This window comes from Ailuropoda melanoleuca, chromosome 14 (genome assembly GCF_002007445.2).
Source record: "Ailuropoda melanoleuca isolate Jingjing chromosome 14, ASM200744v2, whole genome shotgun sequence".
Lineage (NCBI taxonomy): Eukaryota > Metazoa > Chordata > Mammalia > Carnivora > Ursidae > Ailuropoda > Ailuropoda melanoleuca.
This window is the reverse complement of record NC_048231.1, coordinates 105,655,932-105,680,390: the sequence shown is the minus strand read 5'-3', so window position 1 is coordinate 105,680,390 and position 24,459 is coordinate 105,655,932. Positions and strand designations below refer to the sequence as shown.

Genomic DNA, 24,459 nt, shown 5'->3' with positions numbered 1-24,459 from the left:
GGAGGCACTAGCAGGGCAGATGGACTGACAGCACAGGTAACAAGCCCACTAGTGTGCAGCCAGCTGATGGGAGACACAGGCATAAAAGCAATGCAACAATGCTGCTGGAGCACTTGCAGGGACACAGGCAAGAACATGAATCTCAAGCAACACTTTCCACCTTGTACAAAAATAACTCAAAAAGGATCTAAATGTAAAACTATAAAACTTACAGAAGAAAATCTTTGAGACACAGGGCTTGGAGAAAAATTCTTAGATGTGACACCAAAAGTGCAATGTTCAAAAGAAAAAACCAAACAACTGGACTTCATCAAAATTAAAGACTCTGGATCTGTGGAAAAACTCTTAGAGAATGAAAAGACAAGCTACAGAATGGAAGAAAATATCTGCAAACTACCTACCAGACAGAAGACTCACGGGTGAAATATATAAAGAACTCTAAAAACTCACCAGAAAAAAAAACGAAACCAAGAAGAAAATGGAATAGACCTACAGAAACATTTACTGAAGAAGACATGCCAATGGCAAATAAGATAGTCAACCTCATTACTCCTCTAGAAAATACAAACAACCTGAGGCCACAAGGAGCGTCACTACACACATATTCTAACAGCTAAAATAAAAACAGAGACGACAAAGGCTGACAAGGGGATACCAAATCTCTCCTTCACTGCTGGTGGGAATGTGAAATGGAACAACCACTCTGGGAAACAGTTCAGCACTTTCGTAAAAAACTAAACATATGCTTATTATGCAACCCAGCAACTGCATGCCTTTACTCCCAAAAAAAGGAAAACTGACATCCACACACACAAAAACCCAAACGCGATGACTCACAGCGGCTTTATTCAGAACATCCATAAACTTGAAACAATCTCAACGTCCCGCAGCAGGTGAGTGGTTAACCCAACACTCCTCCATCCCTGGAATGCCAGTCGGCAATAAACAAGAACAAACTACTGATACACAACTACCTGAATGGATGTCAAGGGCACTGTGTTGACTGAAATAGGCCGCTCTCCAAAAATCACAAACTGAATGGCTTCACTTATTTGACATTCTCACAATTAAAATTATAGAAACAGAGAACACATTAGTGGTTGCCAGAGGCTAGGGCCTGGGGTGGGAGAGAGAACACGACTACAGAAGGCAGAAGGCAGGAGACACCTGCGGTGACGTGCCGGTTCTGTATGTTTACTGCGGCAGTGGTTACACAGACCTACACTTGCAGTAAAATGCAGTGAACTACATAGAGTTTCTACCAGCATCGCCCTTCTGGTTTGACGTGACACTACAGTTACTTAAGATGCAACCATTGGGGGGTGCCTGGGTGGCTCAGGTGGTTAAGCATCTGCCTTTGGCTCAGGTCATGATCTCAGGGTTCTGGGACCAAAGCCCCGAGTGGGGCTCCCTGCTGAGCAGGGAGCCTGCTTCTCCGTCTGCCTCTGCCTCTCCCCCATTGCTTGTGATCGCTCTCTCTCTCTCTCTCTCGCTCTCACATTCCCTCTCTCAAATAAATAAAATCTTTAAAAAAAAAAAAGGTAACAGTCGATTACAAAAAGATAATTAGGAAAATTCCCAACTGCTTGGAAATTAAGCAGCATGGTTCTAAACTGAACATCAACTAAAGGAGAAATGACGATGTAAATCAGAACATATTTTGAACTAAATGATAATGAAAATACCATGTGTCAAAAGTGAAATGCATCTATTTTTAAAGAAGAAATAAGCACAATGCTGGTGATATAAGAATCCATACTAGAAAGCTAGAAAAAGAACAGCAAGTTAAACTCAAAGTATGAAAAAAATTAAGGGCAGAACAGACTTCAGTGACACAAGAAGCAGACACCCTAAGAAGGACACAGTGTCGCTCATACCGTGTCCCACAGAGATGGTTTAACCTGAATCTAATGGTGAGGAGACCTCAGACAAACCCAAATTGGAAATGTTCTATAAAATACCTGTTGTGTAGTCCTCATTAACATCAACGGAATGCAAGACAAACAAACAGCAAGAGCAGCTCCAGATTCACGGAGACAGTACAGGCAGGCCACCTAAACGCCACGCCAGCCTAGAGAGGAAGGGCGCTCTGCAGGCAGGATCGGGACAGGAGACAGAGCTTGGTCGAAGTAAAATCTCCTCAACATAGCAATTCCCTGGTGGCCACATACGAAAACAGCCCCTTCCTAAGAAACGTGCACTGAACTACTAAGATCAAAGAGGAGTGAAGTAACAAGCAACCTCATCTGAAATCACTGCAAAATGAACAGCGAGATATAAAGAGAATGGTAAATAAACGTGGCAAAAGTTTAAACGTTAGTGATGGTAGGCAAAGAGCATAGAGGAATTCTTGCAACTTTTCTATAAGTCTGGATTTAGTTCAAGATAAAAGTGAATTTATTTCAAGTTTGGATTTATTTCAAGATAAAAGTTTAAAATTTCAAACGCAAAGACAACACAAGAAGTTTGGCTCTTTGAAAAGGGAGAGAGAGACAAATTAACAATATAAGGAATAAAAAAATGTGACATCCCTCCAGAGCCTCATACATTTTACGTTACAGGAATTTATATATTTGAAAGTAGATAAATCCCTTGAAAAGCACAAAGCATCACAAGTGACACAAGAAAAACAAAACAATTCTGCATAGCCCTGCAACCGTTAAAGAAATTAAGTCTAGAATTAGTTAAGTAATCCCAAAGAATACCCCAGGAATATCTGCTATTTAACGTAGAAAATGTTTTCTGAAAAAACTATACCACTCATTAAAAATTAGTAACACAAGTCAGCAATTTCTAAAACCTTGTTTAGCCATGAAATTCCTTCTTCATATGAAAAGCTTACAATATACAGGAAAGACAAAGACACTAATTAGAAGCTGAGAGGGGGTGATAAGCCTAAATCCTGCTCAGGCTCGCTTCCTGATTCTGCTGACCAACCTCTGAGGGATTCCTCAGAGTCCCTGGGAGTCCATGGACCACTGTTTGAATACCACTACGTGAGCCGACCCAGAAATCAAATCAGTTGTGAAAACATCTTTTTGCAAACTTCTAAAGAGATAATGAGGATGATAAACAAGATATCTTTCTACAATTACTTATATTCCTTTTAGGGGCAAAGGGATATAAGTTCATGATGGTTAAGAAAGGCACTGACCACAAACTAAACAGCCAAAAGACTACACCTGTAATTTATTTGACATACCCCGCTCAAATTATGTTGGCCAACAGTCAGATGAAATCTTGCCCTGCCTGTCGCCAGGGCCGGAGGACAGCCAATGGCAAAGTGTCCTAGACACAGGGTGTGGTTTCACAGACCAGACTCTAAAGTCGAGGTTGAGCCCAGCTGATGAAGTTTATCTCAACCACCAGTGAACTTGTTTAAAATACGAGCAGTTCTTATCTTTGTTTCTTTCTGGTTAAATTAACTGAAGAATCTTCTACCAGGTCAAAGCATTCAAGTCGAATAATACACCGAGCTATGGTATTATTAAACTGCATTTTACAGGCCCCTATCTACCTTTCTGGATGAGAGTAGGACTACAGATGGAAGAGAAGGGAGCACGGTTGATCAATGCTGACACAGTGACCAGAATTGACTCTACCATGCATTCATTACAAAACCACTAATCTTTCTCCATCCTCTAAACATTGAAACGTCTCATAAAAAAGTGAACTTGAGGACGCCTGGATGGCTCAGTCGGTTAGGTATATCCCTTCAGCTCAGATCATCATCCCAGGGTCCTGGGATCGAGTCTCGCATGTAGCTCCTTGCTCAGTGGGGAGCCTGCTTCTCCCTCTGCCCCTCCCCCTGCTTGTGCTCTCTCTTTCTCTGTCTCTCTCTGACAAATAAATAAAACAAAATCTTTAAAAAAAAAAGTGAACTTGGCTTTCCATCCCTTTCTGATTAGCACTGTTTGGTTGTGACTAATGTTTAACACTCTCCATGATGTCATTTCATTTAGAGTGTCTTCTTTAGCTTGATATAGAAGTAAGTACGCTAGAAGCAGAGCTTATAAATATCTTAACTGTGTACCTGAGAGCCTAGGCAATTAGGCAGCAAGAGAGATCACAAACCTGGTGCAGAGGAACTTCCATCCTCCACAGACAAACCACCCTAGTCCTCTTTTTCTTTGTGTGATCCTAGCTCGTGGTAACGTGTGGTAATCACTTTCGTCATTCTCGAAGCCTTCTTCAGACATCATTAGTGGCATTTCATCCAAATGGGCAGACTCATCTTCCAGCTGATACCTGGTTAGAGGTAAGAACAGAGTGCTGAGGCAGGCCAGGCAGTCTTCTGTCACGGGTAAGGGTATTATTTAAGACAAGAGCTGGTCCAATTCTACTAATTACACTTTTTTCTTCAAACTAAGCTGTCTATAGAGGAGGCAAACCATTATAAATAAGGGATGCTACTTTCTTTTATAAAAAATGTATTTAGCCAGGGTAGCCAGGAAAAGAACAGGCTGCCCAAGGAAGCAGACGTGACCATGCTGGGAGGGGAGCCCTCCAAAGCCACTGGCGTGAACAGTCAGCTCAACAGTACCATCCACTCATGGTGTTCAAGAATATAAAAAAAAAAGGGGCGCCTGGGTGGCACAGCGGTTAAGCGTCTGCCTTCGGCTCAGGGCGTGATCCCGGCGTTATGGGATCGAGCCCCACATCAGGCTCCTCCGCTAGGAGCCTGCTTCTTCCTCTCCCACTCCCCCTGCTTGTGTTTCCCTCTCTCGCTGGCTGTCTCTATCTCTGTCGAATAAATAAATAAAATCTTTAAAAAAAAAAAAAAAAGAATATAAAAAAAAAACAGTCATCTGAAATATTAGCAAAAAATGTATACTTCCAGATCATATCTAAATACTCTGCTACCAACTGATGGCATATAAAATTTGCCCAACTTTACATTCATCGATCAAAGTCGTGGAAATGACTTTTGAACTATGTAAGTGTCTTATGTTGAAAGGTGGGAACACAGTCCCTTGGTTTGTTGTCAGATTTGATATATGCAGCAAAGACGCTATGTCCCACTTACACTTACTCTCTGTCTCTGTTATTCCCTTTTCTAAACTTTCTATTCAGTGAAATAATTTCCTCCACAACCAGCAGCCCTTTTTAGAGTTCAGTAATCCTCTTCTGATTCCTAAAAGAGGCAGCCTACTAGATCAAGTGCCCATTTTATCTTTCCTCAATCGTAAACATACTTACGTTTTAAAAATAAAAGCTTACCTTGAGAACGAAAAATTCATCAGAAAGTATAATGGAGAGTCCACAAATGCTATCTTTTTTTCTTTTTAAGATTTTATTTTTATTTGAGAGAGAGAGAGAGTGAGAGAGAGAGTGTGAGAGACAGATCATGTGCACAAGCCAGGGAAGAGGCAGAGGGAGGGAGAAGCAGACTCACTGCTGAGCAGGGAGCCCGATGCAGGACTTGATCCCAGGACCCTGAGATCATGACCTGAGCCGAAGGCAGACGCTTCACTGACTGAGCCACCCAGGCACCCCCATAAATGCTATCTTATTTGATTGTACATCAAGCCTCCATGGTAGATATTACCTCAGTTGTAAAAATAAGAGAGCAGACCTCTGTGTCCCTGGGAGATGATGGCAGTCACTGAAACTGAAATTCCTCTTCACACCCTCTGAAGTCCACAGACTTCACAGAAGACAGACAAAACCAACCAAGCCCACAACTACAGCACAAATGAGCACCAGACAATACTACAATCTACTTAAAGACAACAGCAAACCTGGAACAGGATAAAGTCAAAGAAAATCACAAAAAGCACGTTGTAATCAAACTACTCAAAGCAAAGGCGAAGAAAAAATTCTTGGAAGCAGCCAGACAAAAACAACTCATTACATACAGAAGCACATCAATTCAAATGCCCATGGACTTCTCATGGAGAGAGATGAGGCCAGAGGACAGGAACTCCATGTCCAAGTGCTGAAAGGCAAAAAGGCTCAACCTAGAATTCTATACCCAGCAAAAAGATCCTCCAGGAAGGAAGGCAAAACAAAAACATTCTCAGATGAAGAATAAAACCTGGAGGATGTTACCGTCAGACCTCCTACAAAAGAATGTTAAAGAAAGTTTCAAGATGAAGAAAAACGATACCATCAGGAAACTTGGAATTTCAGGAATGAAGAACACAAAATTCTTTAAAACGTGTATGACTATTGAAAGCAAAAGCTGTAACATTGTCTGGTGAGGTTTTCAGTACAGAAAGATGTGAATGGATATGGCAGCCATCCCATAAGAAGCAGGCAGTCCCATAGCTTACTTGACGTGTAAAACATGCACAGTGAAAAGTTAGTCATGTACACTGCAGTCCTTAGAGTGGAGCTTCGCAACAGTAATACCACTAACAATTTGGGTCGCAGAATTCTGTTGATGGAGCTGTCCTGCGCACTGTGGAATGTTCGACAACAACCCGGGCTGCTATGCATTTGATGCCAGTAGCAGTATCTCCTCAGTTGTGAAAATAAAAATGTGTCCACATGTTGCCAGATGTCACCTGGAGGACAAAAATCACTACCTACAAAAAAATAAAAATACTTGAAATATAACGCCATATAATGTTAGAAGATTAAAAGTAAAAGATGGAAAAAGATATGATTCAAACGAAGAAAAGTAGCTATTGTAATATAAGACAAAGACGACATCAAAAAGAGGTGCCTGGTGGCTCAGTCGTTAAAGCGTCTGCCTTCAGCTCAGGGCGTGATCCCAGAGTCCTGGGATCGAGCCCTGCATCGGGCTCCTCTGCTAGGAGCCTGCTTCTTCCTTTCCCACTCCCCCTGCCTGTGTTCCCTCTCTCACTGGCTGGCTGTCTCTCTAATAATTAAAAAAAAAAAAAAAAAATCTTAAAAAGAACGCATCAAAATAAAATGGAAGAATTGCCCAGGATAAAGAAGGACATTGTACAATGATAAAAGATCATATCACCCATAAGCCCTAGCAGTCATAAATGTGCATGCACCTACACCAGTTTCAAAATACACGAAGCACAAGGTACAAAATACGTAAGTAAAAGGAGAAAGAGACAAATTCATAATACTGCCTGAAGACTTTGTAACTCTTCTCTAACTGACAGAAGAAACAGAACATCAGAAAGGACACAAAAACATGGTGGACACCGTCAGCCAAAGTACTCCCCTGGCTGGCATGTACAGAGCACTCAACTCCACACAGCAGGACGTTCTCAGCAAGTGCACAATGAACACTCATTCCCACGGACCGCATCCTGCACCATAACACAAACTAATAAATTCAAAAGAACTGAAATTAGACAAAGTATATTCTCTCACCATAAAGGAATTTATTTTAAAAATCAGTAAGAGAAAGGGGCGTCTGGGTAGCTCAGCTGGTCAAGGGTCTGCCTTCATCTCAGGTCATGATCTCAGGGTCCTGAGATCGAGTCCGGCATCTGGCGCTCTGCTTAACAGGGAGTCTCCAATTCCAACAGAATTCTATTCTATTCTCCCTCTGCAGAAGCAGACTGCCCCCCCCCCACTCATGCTTGCACTGTCTCTCTTTCTCTCTGAAACAAATAAATAAAATCTTTAAAAAAAAATCTGGGGCGCCTGGGTGGCTCAGTCGGTTAAGCATCTGCCTTCAGCTCAGGTCAAGATCCCAAGACCTCTCTGCTCAGCAGAGAGTCTGCTTTTCCCTCTGCCGTTCTCTCCCTGCTCACTCTCTCTCTCTCTCACTTTCTCTCTCAAATAAATAAAATCTTTAAAAATAATTTTTAGGGGCGCCTGGGTGGCGCAGTCGTTAAGCGGCTGCCTTCGGCTGAGGGCGTGATCCCGGCGTTCTGGGATCGAGCCCCACATCGGGCCCCTCCACTGGGAGCCTGCTTCTTCCTCTCCCACTCCCCCTGCTGTGTTCCCTCTCTCGCTGGCTGTCTCTCTCTATGTCAAATAAATAAATAAATAAAATCTTTAAAAAATAATAATAATAATTTTTAAAAATAAATTAAATAAATAAAAAAAATCAGTAACAGAAAGACATCTGGAAAATCCACTAATACTTGGGGGTGGCACAAAAGCACAGTTTGGGAACAGAACAGTCACGATGCTGGAGAACCATCCACCAATTCCTCACAACTCCAAATGGAAACTTAGGAACTGCAGAAGTTCTAGAGACCAGGACCTTCAGTTAGAACTCACACTTGGAACCAGTCACCACAGGACAACCTGCCGTTGGCCTGCTGGGGTGATAAGAGTAAGAAGCAGACCCAACATTCCTACCAACACAGTGTACACACATTCACACATTTACTCAGTCCCAGAGCAGTGGTTCTCAAAGTGCAGTTCCCAGCATCACCTGTGAGTGTGACAGAAACAGAAATTCTCGGAGCCATCCCAAGAAACAAGAAACTTCTGGAAGTAGCCTACAGTTGGTGTCAAGAGCCCACGCACTCTGCCGTTTGAGAAGCACTGCTCTGTGGCTCATTTTCATGTGACGGGAAGTGCACAAAATAAAGAGCTCTACACCCAACTCCATGAGGCACTAATCTAGACAGGGGACATACTACAAACCACCAGCCTGGACTCTTCAAAAACACCACGTCATTAGGAGAAAGAAAACCACCACAAAGATTTCTCCAAATTAAAAGAAATTAAAAAGATATAACCACATGAAATAGTTAAACCTTGATTAAACCTTGATTGAAAAAAAGGCTGTTTCTGAAAATGTTCTAGAAGGTCATGGTTGTCATGGCTGTACTAATCCTGGGAATATCCCAAATGCCACTAAATTCTGCAGTGAATGATATGTTGTGTATTTTACCACAATTTGAAAAAAAAAAATTATCGAGACAACAGAAGACATTTGAATAGACCTGTAGATGCCATGTTAGGAGTTACCGTTAATTCTCTTGCCCGGGACAACAGTGTTGTGGCTGAAGAATCATGCCTCCTGTAGGAAGACCCTTGCCAAAGGTCCTACCTGGGAAGCACTGAAGAACGGGTCAGCATAGAGAGAAAGCCAATGAGGCATAATGTTACCAGCTGTTGAATCTATGTAAATTGCAGGAACATTCTTTTGATGTTTCTGTATCCTTGAAATACCTCATAATGAACAAGTGGGCAAAATGTATCCAAGGGGAAAAAATGTAAGACCCAAAGTGATGTCCTCTGTTGTTTCTTGAATCCAGCTTTCTCCATCTTTTTTCCTGCCATTATGTCCAAGACCTGTCATCATCGGGACACTGTCATCTGCACCATCATTAAGATCTTCCTTCTATAGACAAGCCAACATTTTGAAAATGAAGGTCTTAAGAAGAATGACAATGGTGAGTGCTACTCCAGATAATCAGGAATATTCAACAACAGAATTGTTTCCATTCCACTCTAAAATGTTATTGAAATATATCTTCTACAGTACGTAACAAGCTTTAAATGTATATGAAGTACGTACACAATGTACAGTATATAAACAAGCTTTACAGATGCAACTTAGCTATGTTTTCAGCAGTTCTCCAGGGACTCTGTGGCTGTGGGTGTTCACACACCTGCAAGTAAGCCTGTGCATCTGTGGGTGTGCAGCGATGGTGCCAGGCAGTCAGTCCTTTGCTTACTAGAATTCTGTGAAAAGGTCAGAAGGCAAGATTCCAGAAGCCTCTACCTTCTTGATACTTTATTCTTGAAACAGGTGCCTTGTTGTCAAGAATCCAAACGCAAGTGGAATTCGATGATGGAAAAGATGTCCTTGGACAATAAGGCCAACGCTGACCTGCTACCTAAGCCTCTTTTTTTTTTTTTTTAGATTTTATTTATTCGACAGAGATAGAGACAGCCAGCGAGAGAGGGAACACAAGCAGGGGGAGTGGGAGAGGAAGCAGCAGGCTCACAGCGGAGGAGCCTGATGTGGGGCTCGATCCCGTAACGCCGGGATCACGCCCTGAGCCGAAGGCAGACGCTTAACCGCTGTGCCACCCAGGCGCCCCTACCTAAGCTTCTTTTACCATCTTTTTAATACGTGGTTACTAAAAAAGAATCCAGCAAGTGGCGTACTGAGTTATAGGTTACTGAGCTATCCCCCACTGTTGGACAGAGAAGACATGTGTAACCTCCCACTAAATAATGTTTCAGTGGAAATATCTGTACACAGAACTTTCTCCATATTTTTACATGAATTCTTTTGAAAAATCCCAGAACTGTATATAAAGTCATAAGCTCTACAACACTTGAAATATTATTGCCAACTGCAGACTTAAACTCCCACCACTATGAGTGCTATGAACAAAGCCAAAAGCAATGTTACCTCACCCTCATCAGATGAGAGCTAAATACAAATAACCCTTCGCTTAAATAAGGGGAGGAAAATGGCACCTTGGCGTCACCGGCACCAACTCACTTGTGCTATCACGCGGGGTCCTGCACTACAACTACGGACTGTGGCTAAGGCTGCTCCCCATGCTATACAGAAAATTCGGTGGAGCTGGGCATATTTGGGGCGTGTGCACTGGGGGGGGGGCTGGAACTAGGACCCTCTCCTGTGGCTCACACTCAGCAGCCCCGGTAGTACCAGCCTCCTCACAGGTAAATCTTCCCTGGCCAGGAACTCACTGCGCCTCTTCAGCAAACTTCACCAGGACTGTGACTGTTTCTGTTAGTGATGGGGTCCCCAGTGGTTTGCCCTAACTTATTTTTGCCCATAAACCCTGTTACTTTCAGTGAGCACTTCTACCAAATACAAAGTTTTGCAAGAACAGAAATGGCAATATTATTTATGCAAGAGTCCATCTCTTCCACATTGATTTGTAATACGTTTAAATGTATTAGAGTAATTTGGGGGCCAGAAAACAGGACTTTCCCCTACAACCACGGGGAACCGGACTTTCTGCAAGGACCTACAGAAGGAGATGCAGCGGCAGACACCCTGACTTCAGCCCTGTGAGACCGTACGGTTCCGACCCACAAAACTGGAAAATAAAAAATTTGTTTTAAGCCACTACATTCAGGATAATTTTACAACAGCAATAGGACACTAATACAACTGCATAGCAATTAGTGACATGATTTTGTTTTCTTTGTATCCTGAGTCAATCTGACAATCCTGCATCCCCCTACCCAGCTCTCATCTCCTCTCATGTGACACAGCCCTCGGGTAAGACAGGGTCGTAAGTAGAAGACAGCGGTTTTCTACTCACGCAAGACGGAAGTGCGCTGACAGCCCGCGCTGAGGCTATCCTGGGCACTCCAGTGCTTCAGTGCCATGACAATTAGGCATCGAGGGGAACCGACACTCAACACGTGACAAATATAGAGACCACCTGCCCTCACACCATAAAGCATAAGCCTGAGGAGATGCTGAGTGGATCCTTAGCAAACACTAACCACGCAAATACTTCTCCTCCTCCCTAGATAATATAAAAAACAAAACCCACGAGACCTCTGAAAACACTGGAGTACAAAGAGTACATCAGGCTGAGGACCCCAAGGAAGATCACCCCTCAAAATCCTTACAGGAAGGTACAAATGCTCTATGAGCCACTTGGCTATGTTGGGTATATATACTCAGTCGACTCTTTGCTGAGCACCAACACGTGCGTGCCTAGACTGAAAACACGACTGTCAGTAACAGACACAGCCTGTAACTCACAGGGCTCAGTCAGATTCATTCATCAGTAAATGTAATGATAGCAGTGGCAACTGGCGAGACAGTCCCCTAGCCCTGGGAGGCTGCTAACTGAGCTCCAGGCTGCAGGGGCTGCAGCCAGGTAGGGGGGCAAGGTGTGTGCAGAATGACTGCTGTGTACAGGAAGGCAGGAGGGGCAGAGCACAGCTCAGGAAGGATTGCCAGCTACCCAAGCTAAGCCACAACTGTCTGTGGGAACTCTGGAACTGGAGTTGGGACACAGAAGCCAGCCTGCTTCGAGATAACTACAGCTATTAACTCCTGTAAGAAGAGCGACTGGAGGTCTACACTGCTATGCAGACTAGGACGCCCAAAACAGCAGTCTTCTGAAAGAGAAGACACAGACAGACATACACACATGTAAAAAGGATAAGAAAACATTTCCTATAGGTGACTAACATAATATAATAAAAAAACATTAAAATTAAAAAAACAAAACCATGGGGATTGAGAAAATGAAAAAAAAGTTTCCTATACAAATGAAGATTAAATACATGATCTACCTTCAATACCAAAAATACTGCTTTTTCTTAAAGCTGAAACCTACAGAACAGAAAACAAGAGATGATAACAAATGTAGAAAGCAGATGGATGGATGGATGATAAATAGCAGATTCAAGAAAACAGGAGTCTCAGCACAGCAGCGAGGAAGCAGGAGAACCTCCGGACCCTGGAGGGGTAGGTCTGACGTCCTGCAGACCTTTGAGGTGGGTGTTGAGGGAGGAAAAAGCAGGAGGTGACTGAAAGCTACTGAAGCAACATCTGGATCCTCAGATTACTCCTCTCCCTTACAGATCAAGGGACAGCTACCCACTGGGGGAGGGAGGATAGGAGAGAAAGCAGAGGGCGAGGCTGAGGGAAGGACAGTGAAGGTGGGTGCGAGCCAGCCTGGCCTCCCTTCCCTGCTGCCCAGGTAGGAATTCAGTGTTGTTGAGAGGAGGAGGAAAGACAGGAGGAGAAGCCAGCGGCCAGTGTTTGCTGAAACTGTCAGGCATGAATCTAAGCATTTCACATACGTTCATTTAATTCCTAGTTTTAGACAATTAACATAGGAAATTTTTACTATAAAAAAGAAAAATAACTGAAATGTCCAAGACAAATGTGGTCTACCCATATAATGAGACGTCACTTAGTTTAAAAAAAGAAGGGAATGTGTCACATGCTACGGCACGAAGCTTGAAAATAATAATGCTCAGTGAAGTAAGCCAGGCACAAAAAGACAGACCTTGAAGGGCTCCACTTCTAGGAGGTGATGACAATAGTCAACTCCACAGACACAGAGGTACAGAGAAGCTACGGGGACCGGGGAGGGGGGACAGCGAGGTGTTTCATGGGTGTTGAGCTTGGGTTTGGGAAGAGGAAGGAGGCCTGAGGGTAGGTGGTGGGAGGCTGGCACAACAGCCTGAACGTGCTCACTGCCACTGCACCGGCACACGTGGGGAGATGTGGTTAAGATGGTAAATTTTATGTTACGTCAGATATAACTTCTTTAAAAAGGAACAACTTCAGTAAATATTGCTGATATCCAGCTCCCCAGCAGCCTGGAAGATGGATATTTCCTCATCATTACCCAAATCTCCTACATACCAAGCTGGTTTCTACTCCAAGGGTCTGCCCTCACCACGAGGACCCTTCCCCTATCCTCCTGCCACTGCCACAGTTAAGGCACTAGAGCCGGTAGAGTTATCCTGGAAAAGCCAAATCCTCACACACCAGGCACGTTCAGGCAAGAGTTTAATCACTTGGGGAGCTGGTCTGTCAGTGAGACCAAACACCAGAAGGAGAAAGAATTCCTGAAGACCTCGTGGACTGCGAGGCCCTGGAGAGGGGGGCTGGGGTCTGTGGAGCCCCTCCCAGAGCCAAGCACCCTAGGTGCCTGTATTCTGCATGGTCCAAGAGGAAAAGTTTAGAGCAAATGAAAAACGGGGGGAAATATTACAGCACATGACAGTAAAACAATTCTTCATAAACAGTTCTCACAAACAAAATTTTTAAAAAGCAAACGCTTTGACAGATGAGCAAAGACAATTCATAAAAAAAGAAATACAGCTATACTTAGAGAATTATGTGCAGCCACATTAGGAACCCCAACCCTTTCACACACACCTGAGGGGCTGCTCTGTGCTAGCACTGTCCCGACGGCTGCGGGTTGCCCCGTAAGGACGACAGGACAAACACAAGAAGTGGGCTGGCTCTTGCAAAGGGAGAGGTGCTGCGAAGACTATAAGAAAGGAGGTGTGAGGGCCAGAAGGAAGCAGAGCCTCAGGAAGAGACACATGCATGAAAGGAACCAACCACAGGAGGTCTTGGGAGACCCGGCAGGGACTGCAGAGCCTTGAGGGCTCAGGACTGGAAAGAAAGCCTGCGGCAGCTGCAGTGGACAAGCCACGGGAGGGCCACCGGAGGCAGCTGAAGAGGTGGGCAGGGGCAAGTCCCGTGGGCCTGGGCAGCAAGCGAAAGGAGAAAGGAGTCTCACTTTAATTCTCAGTGGAAGGGGAAGCCAGTGGAAGGTTTTAAAGCTAGGAGTAATTTTTGTTTTCAAAAGAACTTCTAAAACATGCAAATTAAAACAACTGAAAAAAAGAATTAACACTTAGCATTCTTAACAGTCTTGGATAACAAAGCACTCTTAATGGCTAGTAAGAGCGTGAACAACTTTTCTGGAGGACAATCTGTGAAAATGCATCGAAAGCCCCCTTTTTTTAAGATGTGAGTAAACTTTAACTACAGGTTCTATTGATCCCACGAAAACATAAATATTTGAAAACATGAAAAATGTACATAAGACTGATCTACAAAGATGACCATTACTGTGCTGTGCTGCTTGAAAGTCCACCCAGAAACCATGGAAGACTGTAGTATCAGTGATTAGACCTGGTCACACGTGTCTGACGACCACACTGCCGACGACAGTAGTCAGGCGGAGGGAGGGCCTTCCCCCGAGTGAGGAGCGGCCAAGCACCTGTCCTCGCTGCGCCCACCAGTCCAAAGGGCCGCCTCACTGCAGGCACCATCCACACCACCACACAACATCCCCACAACAGGAGACTCATCATTTTAGAGGCTCAGGAAAAAGCTCCTCTCATCTGTGAGGCAGCAGGCCTAAAACAGAGTTAATAGGTTTCCTCAGAAAAATTCCTTTTTTCTTATTCTCTGCATAAGATCACTTCTTTTAAAACAGTCAACTAGAAAATGAATATTTATACAAAATGCAATTAAAATTCAAAACGCCACTTAAATATATTATAATATAGTATACAAAATGAGATTTTTAGTCTTTTTCATTAAGTTCTTTCAGTGATTGTGTTGCGTTTTAGCAAAAGTCACAATCTTATCAAGTTTAATGCTAGAAAAGTAGTACAAAGCGTCTGAAAGATAATGAACATAAGCAACATCATGTTTAGCAACCTCCGCTTCAGAGATCGAGCCTTTGAACTGGCAAGCAATTTATTCCATTTCCAAAGCAATTTTCCTATTGTATTGAAAATTTTACCTCAGTATTTAAAAACAATAAGATGATGAATAATGGATTTTTTCAGAGACAGGATAAGCAGAAAATCTTAAGTGTCTTTGTTGCCTAGTGTCATACACACTTAATTGGTTTGTCACTCAAGAAAAATCAACGTTTCCAGCAATTAAGTATAATTCTGGAAACATATTTTTAAAACGAGTAAAAACAATGTGAACAAAGACGACAGAACAGATGATACCAAACCCAAGAGTACTGCCACACTAAGAAATGGAGACAGCTCTCTTGGCTGCTGCCAAAGGTTTAGAAAAATTGGGAACTTTCAACAAAACACTCAAGTACTAGAAGGTGCATAATTTACGCGTATCCAAGTAAAAGTAAAAGTAGGTCAATGCAATAACTAGCTTAAACTCACATTAAGTATCTAACAGCCTTATTGTTTCCATTTTGATAAGAAGCATTTCTGAGAAGCCAACTGATAGTAAAGGGAGAAACCATTTAAAATATGCCTCATGCTTAAACCTTCTTTAAGAAAAATAAACACTGCCCCCTTTGCCTGCATGTTAATAAAGTAGAAAAACCAACAAAGTGTTATGAAGAAATGTGTGTCTCCTTCATCAAATACAGCTTCCAAGTTCAAGTATGTCGCTGATGAGTCAGTCATTTAATAAGCAGCAAAACTGGGGGTGCCTGGGTAGTGCAGTCGTTAGGCGTCTGCCTTCGGCTCAGGGTGTGATCCCGGCGTTCCGGGATCGAGTCCCACATCGCGCTCCTCCGCTGGGAGCCTGCTTCTTCCTCTCCCACTCCCCGCTTGTGTTCCCTTTCTCGCTGGCTCTCTCTCTCTCTGTCAAATAAATAAATAAATAATCTTGAAAAAAAAAAAAAGCAGCAAAACTGTATACTGGGAAATTGGGACTCTTCCTTTCCTACCATAGCAGAGGAGATAAACAGCAGAATAGCCGTTAAAAAAAAAAAAAAGTAAAGGAACACTGCCTGAAAAGCACGCCTTGCCCTTAGCAATGCGAAACAAGCAAGAAGGGCAAGGGCCAGTCAGTCCTCCCACCGAGACGCCCCTCACGTGAACTGTGTACGCGGTAACCTTGGAGCCACTGACTCCTCTTCCACAACGTTCTGTAAGAAACCTCCATATCAATTTCTTGATACAAGAAATTACACCAACACTATACATAAATTGAAACAAGCTTCTAAATTAGAGTTAATACCACAACATCTAATATTATGTAAATGCCAATCCAGATTGAAAGATAAGTGGGCCAATTAGTTCAGGACACATAATCCAGTTCCCTAAAACTGTGATGCTCACAATCACCAAATCTATCATCCTGCTCATACCGTCAGTTGTAGAAAATGCAGTGAAATATATCTGTTCTGGCAGGTTTAAAGAATTTCATATACTCGAGTGAACTACAGATCCTTAAAAACACGTCTCTGATTCCAAGGAGTCCTGGGGCAGAGCACTTTGATAAATGCTACCTTAGAACCATTTGGTAGGGGTGCCCGGGTGGCTCCGTGGGTAAAGCAGCTGCCTTCGGCTCAGGTCAGGATCCCAGGATCCTGGGACTGAGCCCCCAGCCCAGAGGCGGGCTCCCTGCTCAGCGGGGAGCCTACTTCTCTCTCTCTCTCCCTCTGCCCCTCCCCCTGCCTGTGTTCTGTCTGGCTCGCTCGCTAGTCAAATAAATAAAACCTTAAAAAAAAAAAAAAAAAAGGAAGAATCATCTGGTACTGGAAAAAACCTTTCCAGTTGTGAATCATCACAGAAGTTTCATCTTTGCACTTGATAAGGTATTTTTTTTTCCTAAAGATTTCATTTATTTCCTCGACAGAGATAGAGACAGCCAGCGAGAGAGGGAACACAAGCAGGGGGAGTGGGAGAGGAAGAAGCAGGCTAATAGCAGAGAAGCCCGATATGGGGCTCGATTCCACAACGCCGGGACCATGCCCTGAGCCGAAGGCAGACAAGGCAGACGCTTAACCGCTGTGCCACCCAGGCGCCCCTAATAAGGTATTTTTTAGATCATCATCATAACTGTAAAATTTTTAAGAATCAGAGAAAATTGTGTATAGACACCCACAATGAGAAGATTAGCACTAAAAAAAAATCTGCGTTGCCTCTATCAAGAAACACACTAATATTTTAGAAATAATCAGACAATAGCCATCTGTTCTCAGCATGAACCTCTTCTCAAACACTAAAGTTTAACTATTATAATACTGCAAACGGCTCTAGGCAAGGCCAAAAGCCACACTGCATCGTGAAGCAAAGAAAAGGTATTAACAGACATGGATAAACAAAATGATGTCCAGTATCAGTCATTCCTCTTTCAACTGTGAAGATAATCTGAATGATACAGATACCATTTAAAAGACAGAAATGAAAAATATCAAATTAACAAATACCTTTCTTTTACTTAACTATACTTAATGCAAGAAGAAAATCAATGCCTCACATCAGTTTACAAAAAATGATTTTAACAAGCAAGTGCACTCTTAACTGAACTATGAAATACTATGCATGGGACACAGCATTTCATTCACCTAGTAACTTCGGAAAAAAACAAACCAACCCCCCCCCCCCAAAAAAACCCAAGAACATCTTCATGTATTAACCACACTCAAATCATATCTATTTCATCCCCTTGAAATTTTCATAAAGTACAAACCCAACGATGAAAACTTTTATGTAAGTTGTAACAATTTATGATCGCTGTATTTTAAATAGGTTGTGTCTTAACCTGGTATGATAATGAAATAAAAGTAATTTCACTCCAAGGAAAAACTGAGAACCTTTAAAATACATTACTACAATTCCTTATACATTATGAACACAAAATGACATTTCTATATGGTCAAGAAAAAAGCCTTTTAAAGCTCACAAAGCAAGAAAAGCCCGTATCAAACCTGTTTTTCTAACAACTAATTAGCTCTCGATTGCCAATGTGGAGGGAAAAGACCTCATAATATAAACTTTGGTTCTTGGAAATGTAAGACTGCACTTTTTATTTTTTAATCTATTTTTTTTAGCTGTATTCTAATTTATTGTATGCATTTCCCCAAACAGAAATACTAGAAAAGCCATAATTTTGATATAAAACTTTAATCTACTCACTTTACAGTTCTGAAGTATGAAATTAAGAGATCTGTTATATATCAAGTCAAAAGTACCGTTAAAAACAGTCAGCTTTGTTAAGTACATCCCACTGCAAAAAGAAAACCTACAGAGATGAGGTGGGGCAGCTGATCAGAGAAGGGCGCCAGGTCTCTCCCAGAGGTGGGAAAAACCGTCCTGTAACACCGCCTGTGGTGATGGCCGCACTTAACCTGTGAATACACTAAAACACTGAATTTTACACTCTAAATGGTGAACGTGTATCCAAAAACTTGTTAGTAAACAAAAAAATAAGACTGACTTTAAAATAAAAAGAGTAAAGACAAAACAAAGGCAAATGACTCCTTCCTGCCGGTTCCAGAGCAAGATTTGAGCAGATGCCCCTTCCCCACCTCCCATCCCCCCACCCAGCCTCCAATAGGCCCAGCTATAAGCCTGGAGACGACACAGGGAAAGGGGAAGACAAGGAGGCAGACCAGGATGGACCTTGGACCCCAGAGGTCACACAACAGTGAGTTCCCAATGTGCTCCTTCTGCCTCGTCTACCCCAAATTGTGTACTAGAAAGTCAGCAGCCCGAAAAACCAGGGACACAAACCAAAGAGAGCCCTAAGAACAGCCCAGTCTCTCCTGCCCATCCCTACCACTGTCACAGGAACCCAGAGGTAAAGGCTCCTCAGGCCATACTGGAGGAGGCCACAGGCTGCAATAAACAGGCACTCCTCCCCTCCCCAGACAAGGGGACATCAGCAGAGCCCCACAGGGCACCGCAGACCCCATCTCTGCCCAGCGGTAAAGGGGCACCCTTTCCCCCCCACATGTCAAAGGGAACCTGGCTTTCACCCCATCTGCCAGTAACAAGGCAGCACCACTTCATCTCACCTCCCCAACCCCCAGTCCCAAGTGGTGTCAGAGGAGGCCTGATAAAACACAAGATTTGAATAAGGTCCAGAGCCTCATAGCATAATACCCAAAATGTCCAGGACACAATCAAAAAACACTCATTATACCAAAAGCCAGGAAAATCTCTACTCCTGAAGGAAAGATAATCAACAGATGTCACCATCAAAGGGATGTATGTGTTGAAATTATCTGACATGGATTCTAAAATATCATCATAAAAATGTGTCGATGGGCAATTACAGACATACTTGAAGCAAATGAAAACAAACAGCTATTTCAGCAAAGAAAGCTAATACGAAGAACCACCTAACGGAAATTCTAAAACTAAAAAATACAATAATGGAGATTTGAAAACTTAATGCATAGGGTTCAGGGGCAGAAAAGGAGACAAAGGAAAAAATCAAAGAACTTGAAGCGTGAACAACAGAAACCACCCAATCCAGACAGAAAGCGGCCTTAAAACAAATGAGGAGAAACTCAGGACCATATGAGACACAAGAAAAGATCTCACAAGGTGTCTCCAGAGAGAGTGTTAGATGAGACGAAAGAGGGTGGGGCTCAAAAAGTATTTAGACAAATAATGGCTGAAAACTTCTAACTTGACAAAAGATAAAAACTTGCAGATTCAATATGCTATGTGAACCCCCAACAGTATAAACCCAAAGAAGTCTCTGCCAAGGCCCATAATGATCAAACTACTGAACTAAAGACAAGAAAAAGGCTTGGGGGCGCCTGGGTGGCACAGCCGTTAAGCGTCTGCCTTCGGCTCAGGGCGTGATCCCGGCGTTATGGGATCGAGCCCCACATCAGGCTCCTCTGCTGTGAGCCTGCTTCTTCCTCTCCCACTCCCCCTGCTTGTGTTCCCTCTCTCGCTGGCCTGTCTCTATCTCTGTCGAATAAATAAATAAAATCTTAAAAAAAAAAAAAAAGAAAAAAAAGAAAAAGGCTTGGAACTAATGAGAAATGACATCTTACTCACGGGAAAAGAAAACATTCCAATGACATCAGATTTCTTTTCAGAAATTATGGAGGCCAGAATGAAGTAACATAACATTTTCCAAGTGCTAAAATAGAAAAAGGACTGTCAACCCCAAACTGTGTATCTGGTGAAATTACCCTTTAGGAATGAAGAAGAAATAAGACCTTCTAAGATGAAAGAAAACTGAGAGAATTTGTTTTCAGCAGACCTACGCTAAAAGAATAGCAAGGAATTCTTAAAACAGAAATAATAAAATAGGGGCACGTGGGTGGCTCAGTCATTAAGCGTCTGCCTTTGGCTCAAGGCGTGATCCCAGGGCCCTGGGATGGAGCCCCACATCGGGCTCCCTGCTCCACTGGGAGCCTGCTTCTTCCTCTCCTAGTCCCCCTGCTTGTGTTCCCTCTCTTGCTGGATGTCTCTCTCTCTGTCAAATAAATAAATAAAATCTTTAAAAAAAAAAAAGAAATAATAAAATAAAAACTTCAGGAACTTCAGGAAATAAGAGAACAACAGAAACAGTGAAAACACGGGTCAATATAATAGGCATTTCTTCTCCTTTTGAGTTTTCTAGATTATGTTTTGAGAGAGAGTAAAAATTAACACTGTCTGATGTGTAACCCTAATCATATATAAGGGAAATATTTACTTACTTTTGCATATGTAAAATATTTATGTAACTGTACAAGATAATTACTTTACCAGCAGGGATGAGTAAAGGGATGTAAAGACATACGGATTCTTCACTTTACTAACACTGATAAAATATCAACACCAGAATACTGTGATGAGCCACATACATATAATGTAATACCTAGAACTACCACTAAATGATACCTATACAAAGAGAAACAGTGGAAAAACAACACAGGTAAATCAAAATGGAATTCTAAAGTTCAAGTAACCTACAGAAAAACAGGAAAAGGAAAACAAAGAAACAACACAGCAATCAAAAAGGAAAATGGCAGATATAAGCCCTAACTTATCAATCATTATACTGAACATAAATGTTCCAAATGTATCAATCATAAGACAAAGATTGGCACAGCGGATAAAAAACATAAGCCAACCACATGCTGACTACAGGAGACTCACCTCAAATAGAAGTAGGCTGAAAGTAAAAGAATGGAAATTAAATGCCGGGCAAACATTAATCAAAAGAAAGCATGAGTAGCTATATTAATGTCAGAAAAAGTAAAGCCCACAGCAAAAATATTACTAGAGACAGATGGAAATTTATAATAACAAAAGCATCAGTCCATCAAAACAGAGCAATCCCAAACATGTCTGCAACAAATGACAGACTGGCAGAACAGTAAAGTAAAAATTGATAAAACCAAAAGGAAAAATAGACAAATGCACAACTACAGGTAGAAACTTCAACAACCCACCCTCAACAACCAAAAGAACAACTAGAGCATAAACTAGCAGATAGCTAACAGCGTCTAATCAACATTTCAGAACATTTCACCCAATGACAGCATAATACACTTTCTTTTGGGCCCTGAAATTCTTACCAATATAGACCATATTCTCGGTTACAAAACAAACCACCAAAATTAAATGAAATAACTCGAAGCATGTTCTTTAACCACAAAGAAATCATGCTAGAAATTAGTAACAGAAAAATAACACCAAATTTTCCATACACACTCCTAAATAATCCATGAGACAAAGGGGAAGTCTCAAAGTAAAACAAAATGCCAAAATTTGTGGGACACAGATAAATCAGTGCCGAGAGGGAAATTTACAGCACCAAATGCTTACGTTAAAAAGAGGGAAAGCCTCCAATCAATAATCTAAACTCCCACCATACGAAGCAAGAATGATAAGAGAAAAATAAACCTAAAAAGCAAGCAAAAAGAAGGAAAAAATAAAGCACAGAAATAAAACTGAAAACAAAACTACAAAATAAGAAAAATAAAAGATGACTCTGTGAAAAAAAATCAAACCTCTAGTAAGACTAATCAACAAAAGAGTGAAGGCACGAACTACCGATATCTGAATGAAACAACATCACAAAGATAGTAAGAGAATACTACGAACAACTCTACACACATAAATATGGCAACTTTCCTGAAAAGGACCAATTCCTCAACTGGCACAATCACAACTCACCCAAAACGAAATATCTCATTTGAATAGCCTAGTTAACTATTAAAGAAACTGAGTTTGTAAATTCAAACACCCAAAAAAGAAATCTCTAGGTCCAGATGGTTTCCCTGGAAAATTCTACCATTTAAAGAAGTTAATAGCAACTCTATTTGACGTCTTCCAGAAAGCAGGAGAGAACGGAACACTTTCCAAGTCATCTCATGAGGCCAGGTATCAGGGGCAAAATCTGACAGTCACTGCCATTCTATTCATGGAAGAGAAACATTTACAGTCAAGTGCAGTCTGTGCTCTGAGGGGAACAGGAGTCGGCAGGAGCCAGCAGGGGCATCTAATTCTATCCTGGCTGGGGCTGAGATAATGGGAGGCTTCAAAAGAAAAGTAATTTTAGATGCTGACAGAGTCAGGAATATAGCCATTGAAATATGGAGATTTTAAGTGCCAGAAGAAACAGCTAGAAGAATCCGAAGTGCATGCTTCTGGAGTGAGAGGCTGGGGTAAGGAGGAAGAAATAAGCAGAGTATAGAGCCACAGTATCTTCTCAAAAGCCTTTTACCATCTGTAACTATGATAAAATACAACCAAACTTCACAAAAGAAAGTAAAAGCACAACTTCCACTCAAGATCCATCTCTCCCTGCTCCTCATAACTAAGTCCAACTATAAGCTTGGACATAAAGCAAGAGCCAAGCAAAAGAGAGCTCTGGAAGGTGGTAAGAAGGCAGCAGTTAAGAGGAAGAGGTTGGGCTGGCCTAGGACTGAGGATCAGAGAAACAACACGGTGGCAGGACATCTACATGCCCTCACCCAACAGAAGGAAGGAGACGCTGGCATTCCCTAACTCCCAACCTAGCAAGAAAAGGCAGCCCAGAAGGATCATTCCTCCCTTGGAGGGAGCAAGAGTCCACCACCACCAGCAAGAGAGATCAACAAGTGCTGTGGGAAACGGCATCCTTCCCCATGGTCCTAAGACTCCCCTGTCCCATCAGGGGACACTGGTGCATCCGGGCAGCACCAGTTAAAGGAATCCTGCCACAAAAAGAGGTTAGAAGCCTCAGAAAGCCCCTGTGTCCCCATGGGCCTGAGACACCCCTCTCTCACCAGGAGGACCAACAGGCACAGCCCCACTTCAGAAGCAGCCCGTCCAGGAAACTGCTTCTATTCAGGGCCTGAACTCCCCTCCTCTGCCACCAGAGACCAGAACAGCAGGAGGCACCAGCAAGAGGGACTGGGATGGCCACAGTGGTGCTGAGACTCCTCCCCTAACCCGACACACCAGAACACCAGCAGGCACATGCAGAGCGGGTACAAGCAGAACCACTGCCCCCATCCAACGAAGCCTTTTCATCACACAGACTGACCATTCTTTCTCTTACCAAGACACTGGGCCTGGGGAAACCACCTCTTCCTCATAAGCAGAGATAAGAAAGAGTCCCAGTACGCCACATAAACCGCACACACCAAAATCNAAGGAGGAAGAAATAAGCAGAGTATAGAGCCACAGTATCTTCTCAAAAGCCTTTTACCATCTGTAACTATGATAAAATACAACCAAACTTCACAAAAGAAAGTAAAAGCACAACTTCCACTCAAGATCCATCTCTCCCTGCTCCTCATAACTAAGTCCAACTATAAGCTTGGACATAAAGCAAGAGCCAAGCAAAAGAGAGCTCTGGAAGGTGGTAAGAAGGCAGCAGTTAAGAGGAAGAGGTTGGGCTGGCCTAGGACTGAGGATCAGAGAAACAACACGGTGGCAGGACATCTACATGCCCTCACCCAACAGAAGGAAGGAGACAGGCTGGCATTCCCTAACTCCCAACCTAGCAAGAAAAGGCAGCCCAGAAGGATCATTCCTCCCTTGGAGGGAGCAAGAGTCCACCACCACCAGCAAGAGAGATCAACAAGTGCTGTGGGAAACGGCATCCTTCCCCATGGTCCTAAGACTCCCCTGTCCCATCAGGGGACACTGGTGCATCCGGGCAGCACCAGTTAAAGGAATCCTGCCACAAAAAGAGGTTAGAAGCCTCAGAAAGCCCCTGTGTCCCCATGGGCCTGAGACACCCCTCTCTCACCAGGAGGACCAACAGGCACAGCCCCACTTCAGAAGCAGCCCGTCCAGGAAACTGCTTCTATTCAGGGCCTGAACTCCCCTCCTCTGCCACCAGAGACCAGAACAGCAGGAGGCACCAGCAAGAGGGACTGGGATGGCCACAGTGGTGCTGAGACTCCTCCCCTAACC

At 42.9% G+C, this 24,459-nt stretch overlaps 1 protein-coding gene across 12 annotated transcripts in view; it reads right to left on the bottom strand.

Moving 5' to 3' along the window:
• Positions 1-24,459, bottom strand: part of ATP9B (ATPase phospholipid transporting 9B (putative)) — a 246,726-nt gene that overhangs the window by 221,038 nt on the left and 1,229 nt on the right. For 10 of the 12 annotated variants that reach the window (XM_034642307.1, XM_034642309.1, XM_034642302.1 and 7 more), the window contains exon 2: positions 4,075-4,248. The exons of 1 other annotated variant lie outside the window; for it this stretch is intronic. In XM_034642307.1, coding sequence (XP_034498198.1) covers positions 4,075-4,248 — 174 coding nt within the window. Of the gene's footprint in view, positions 1-4,074; positions 4,249-5,220; positions 5,352-24,459 lie in introns of those variants that run through there. One more of the 12 variants, XM_034642305.1, reaches the window with a different exon arrangement.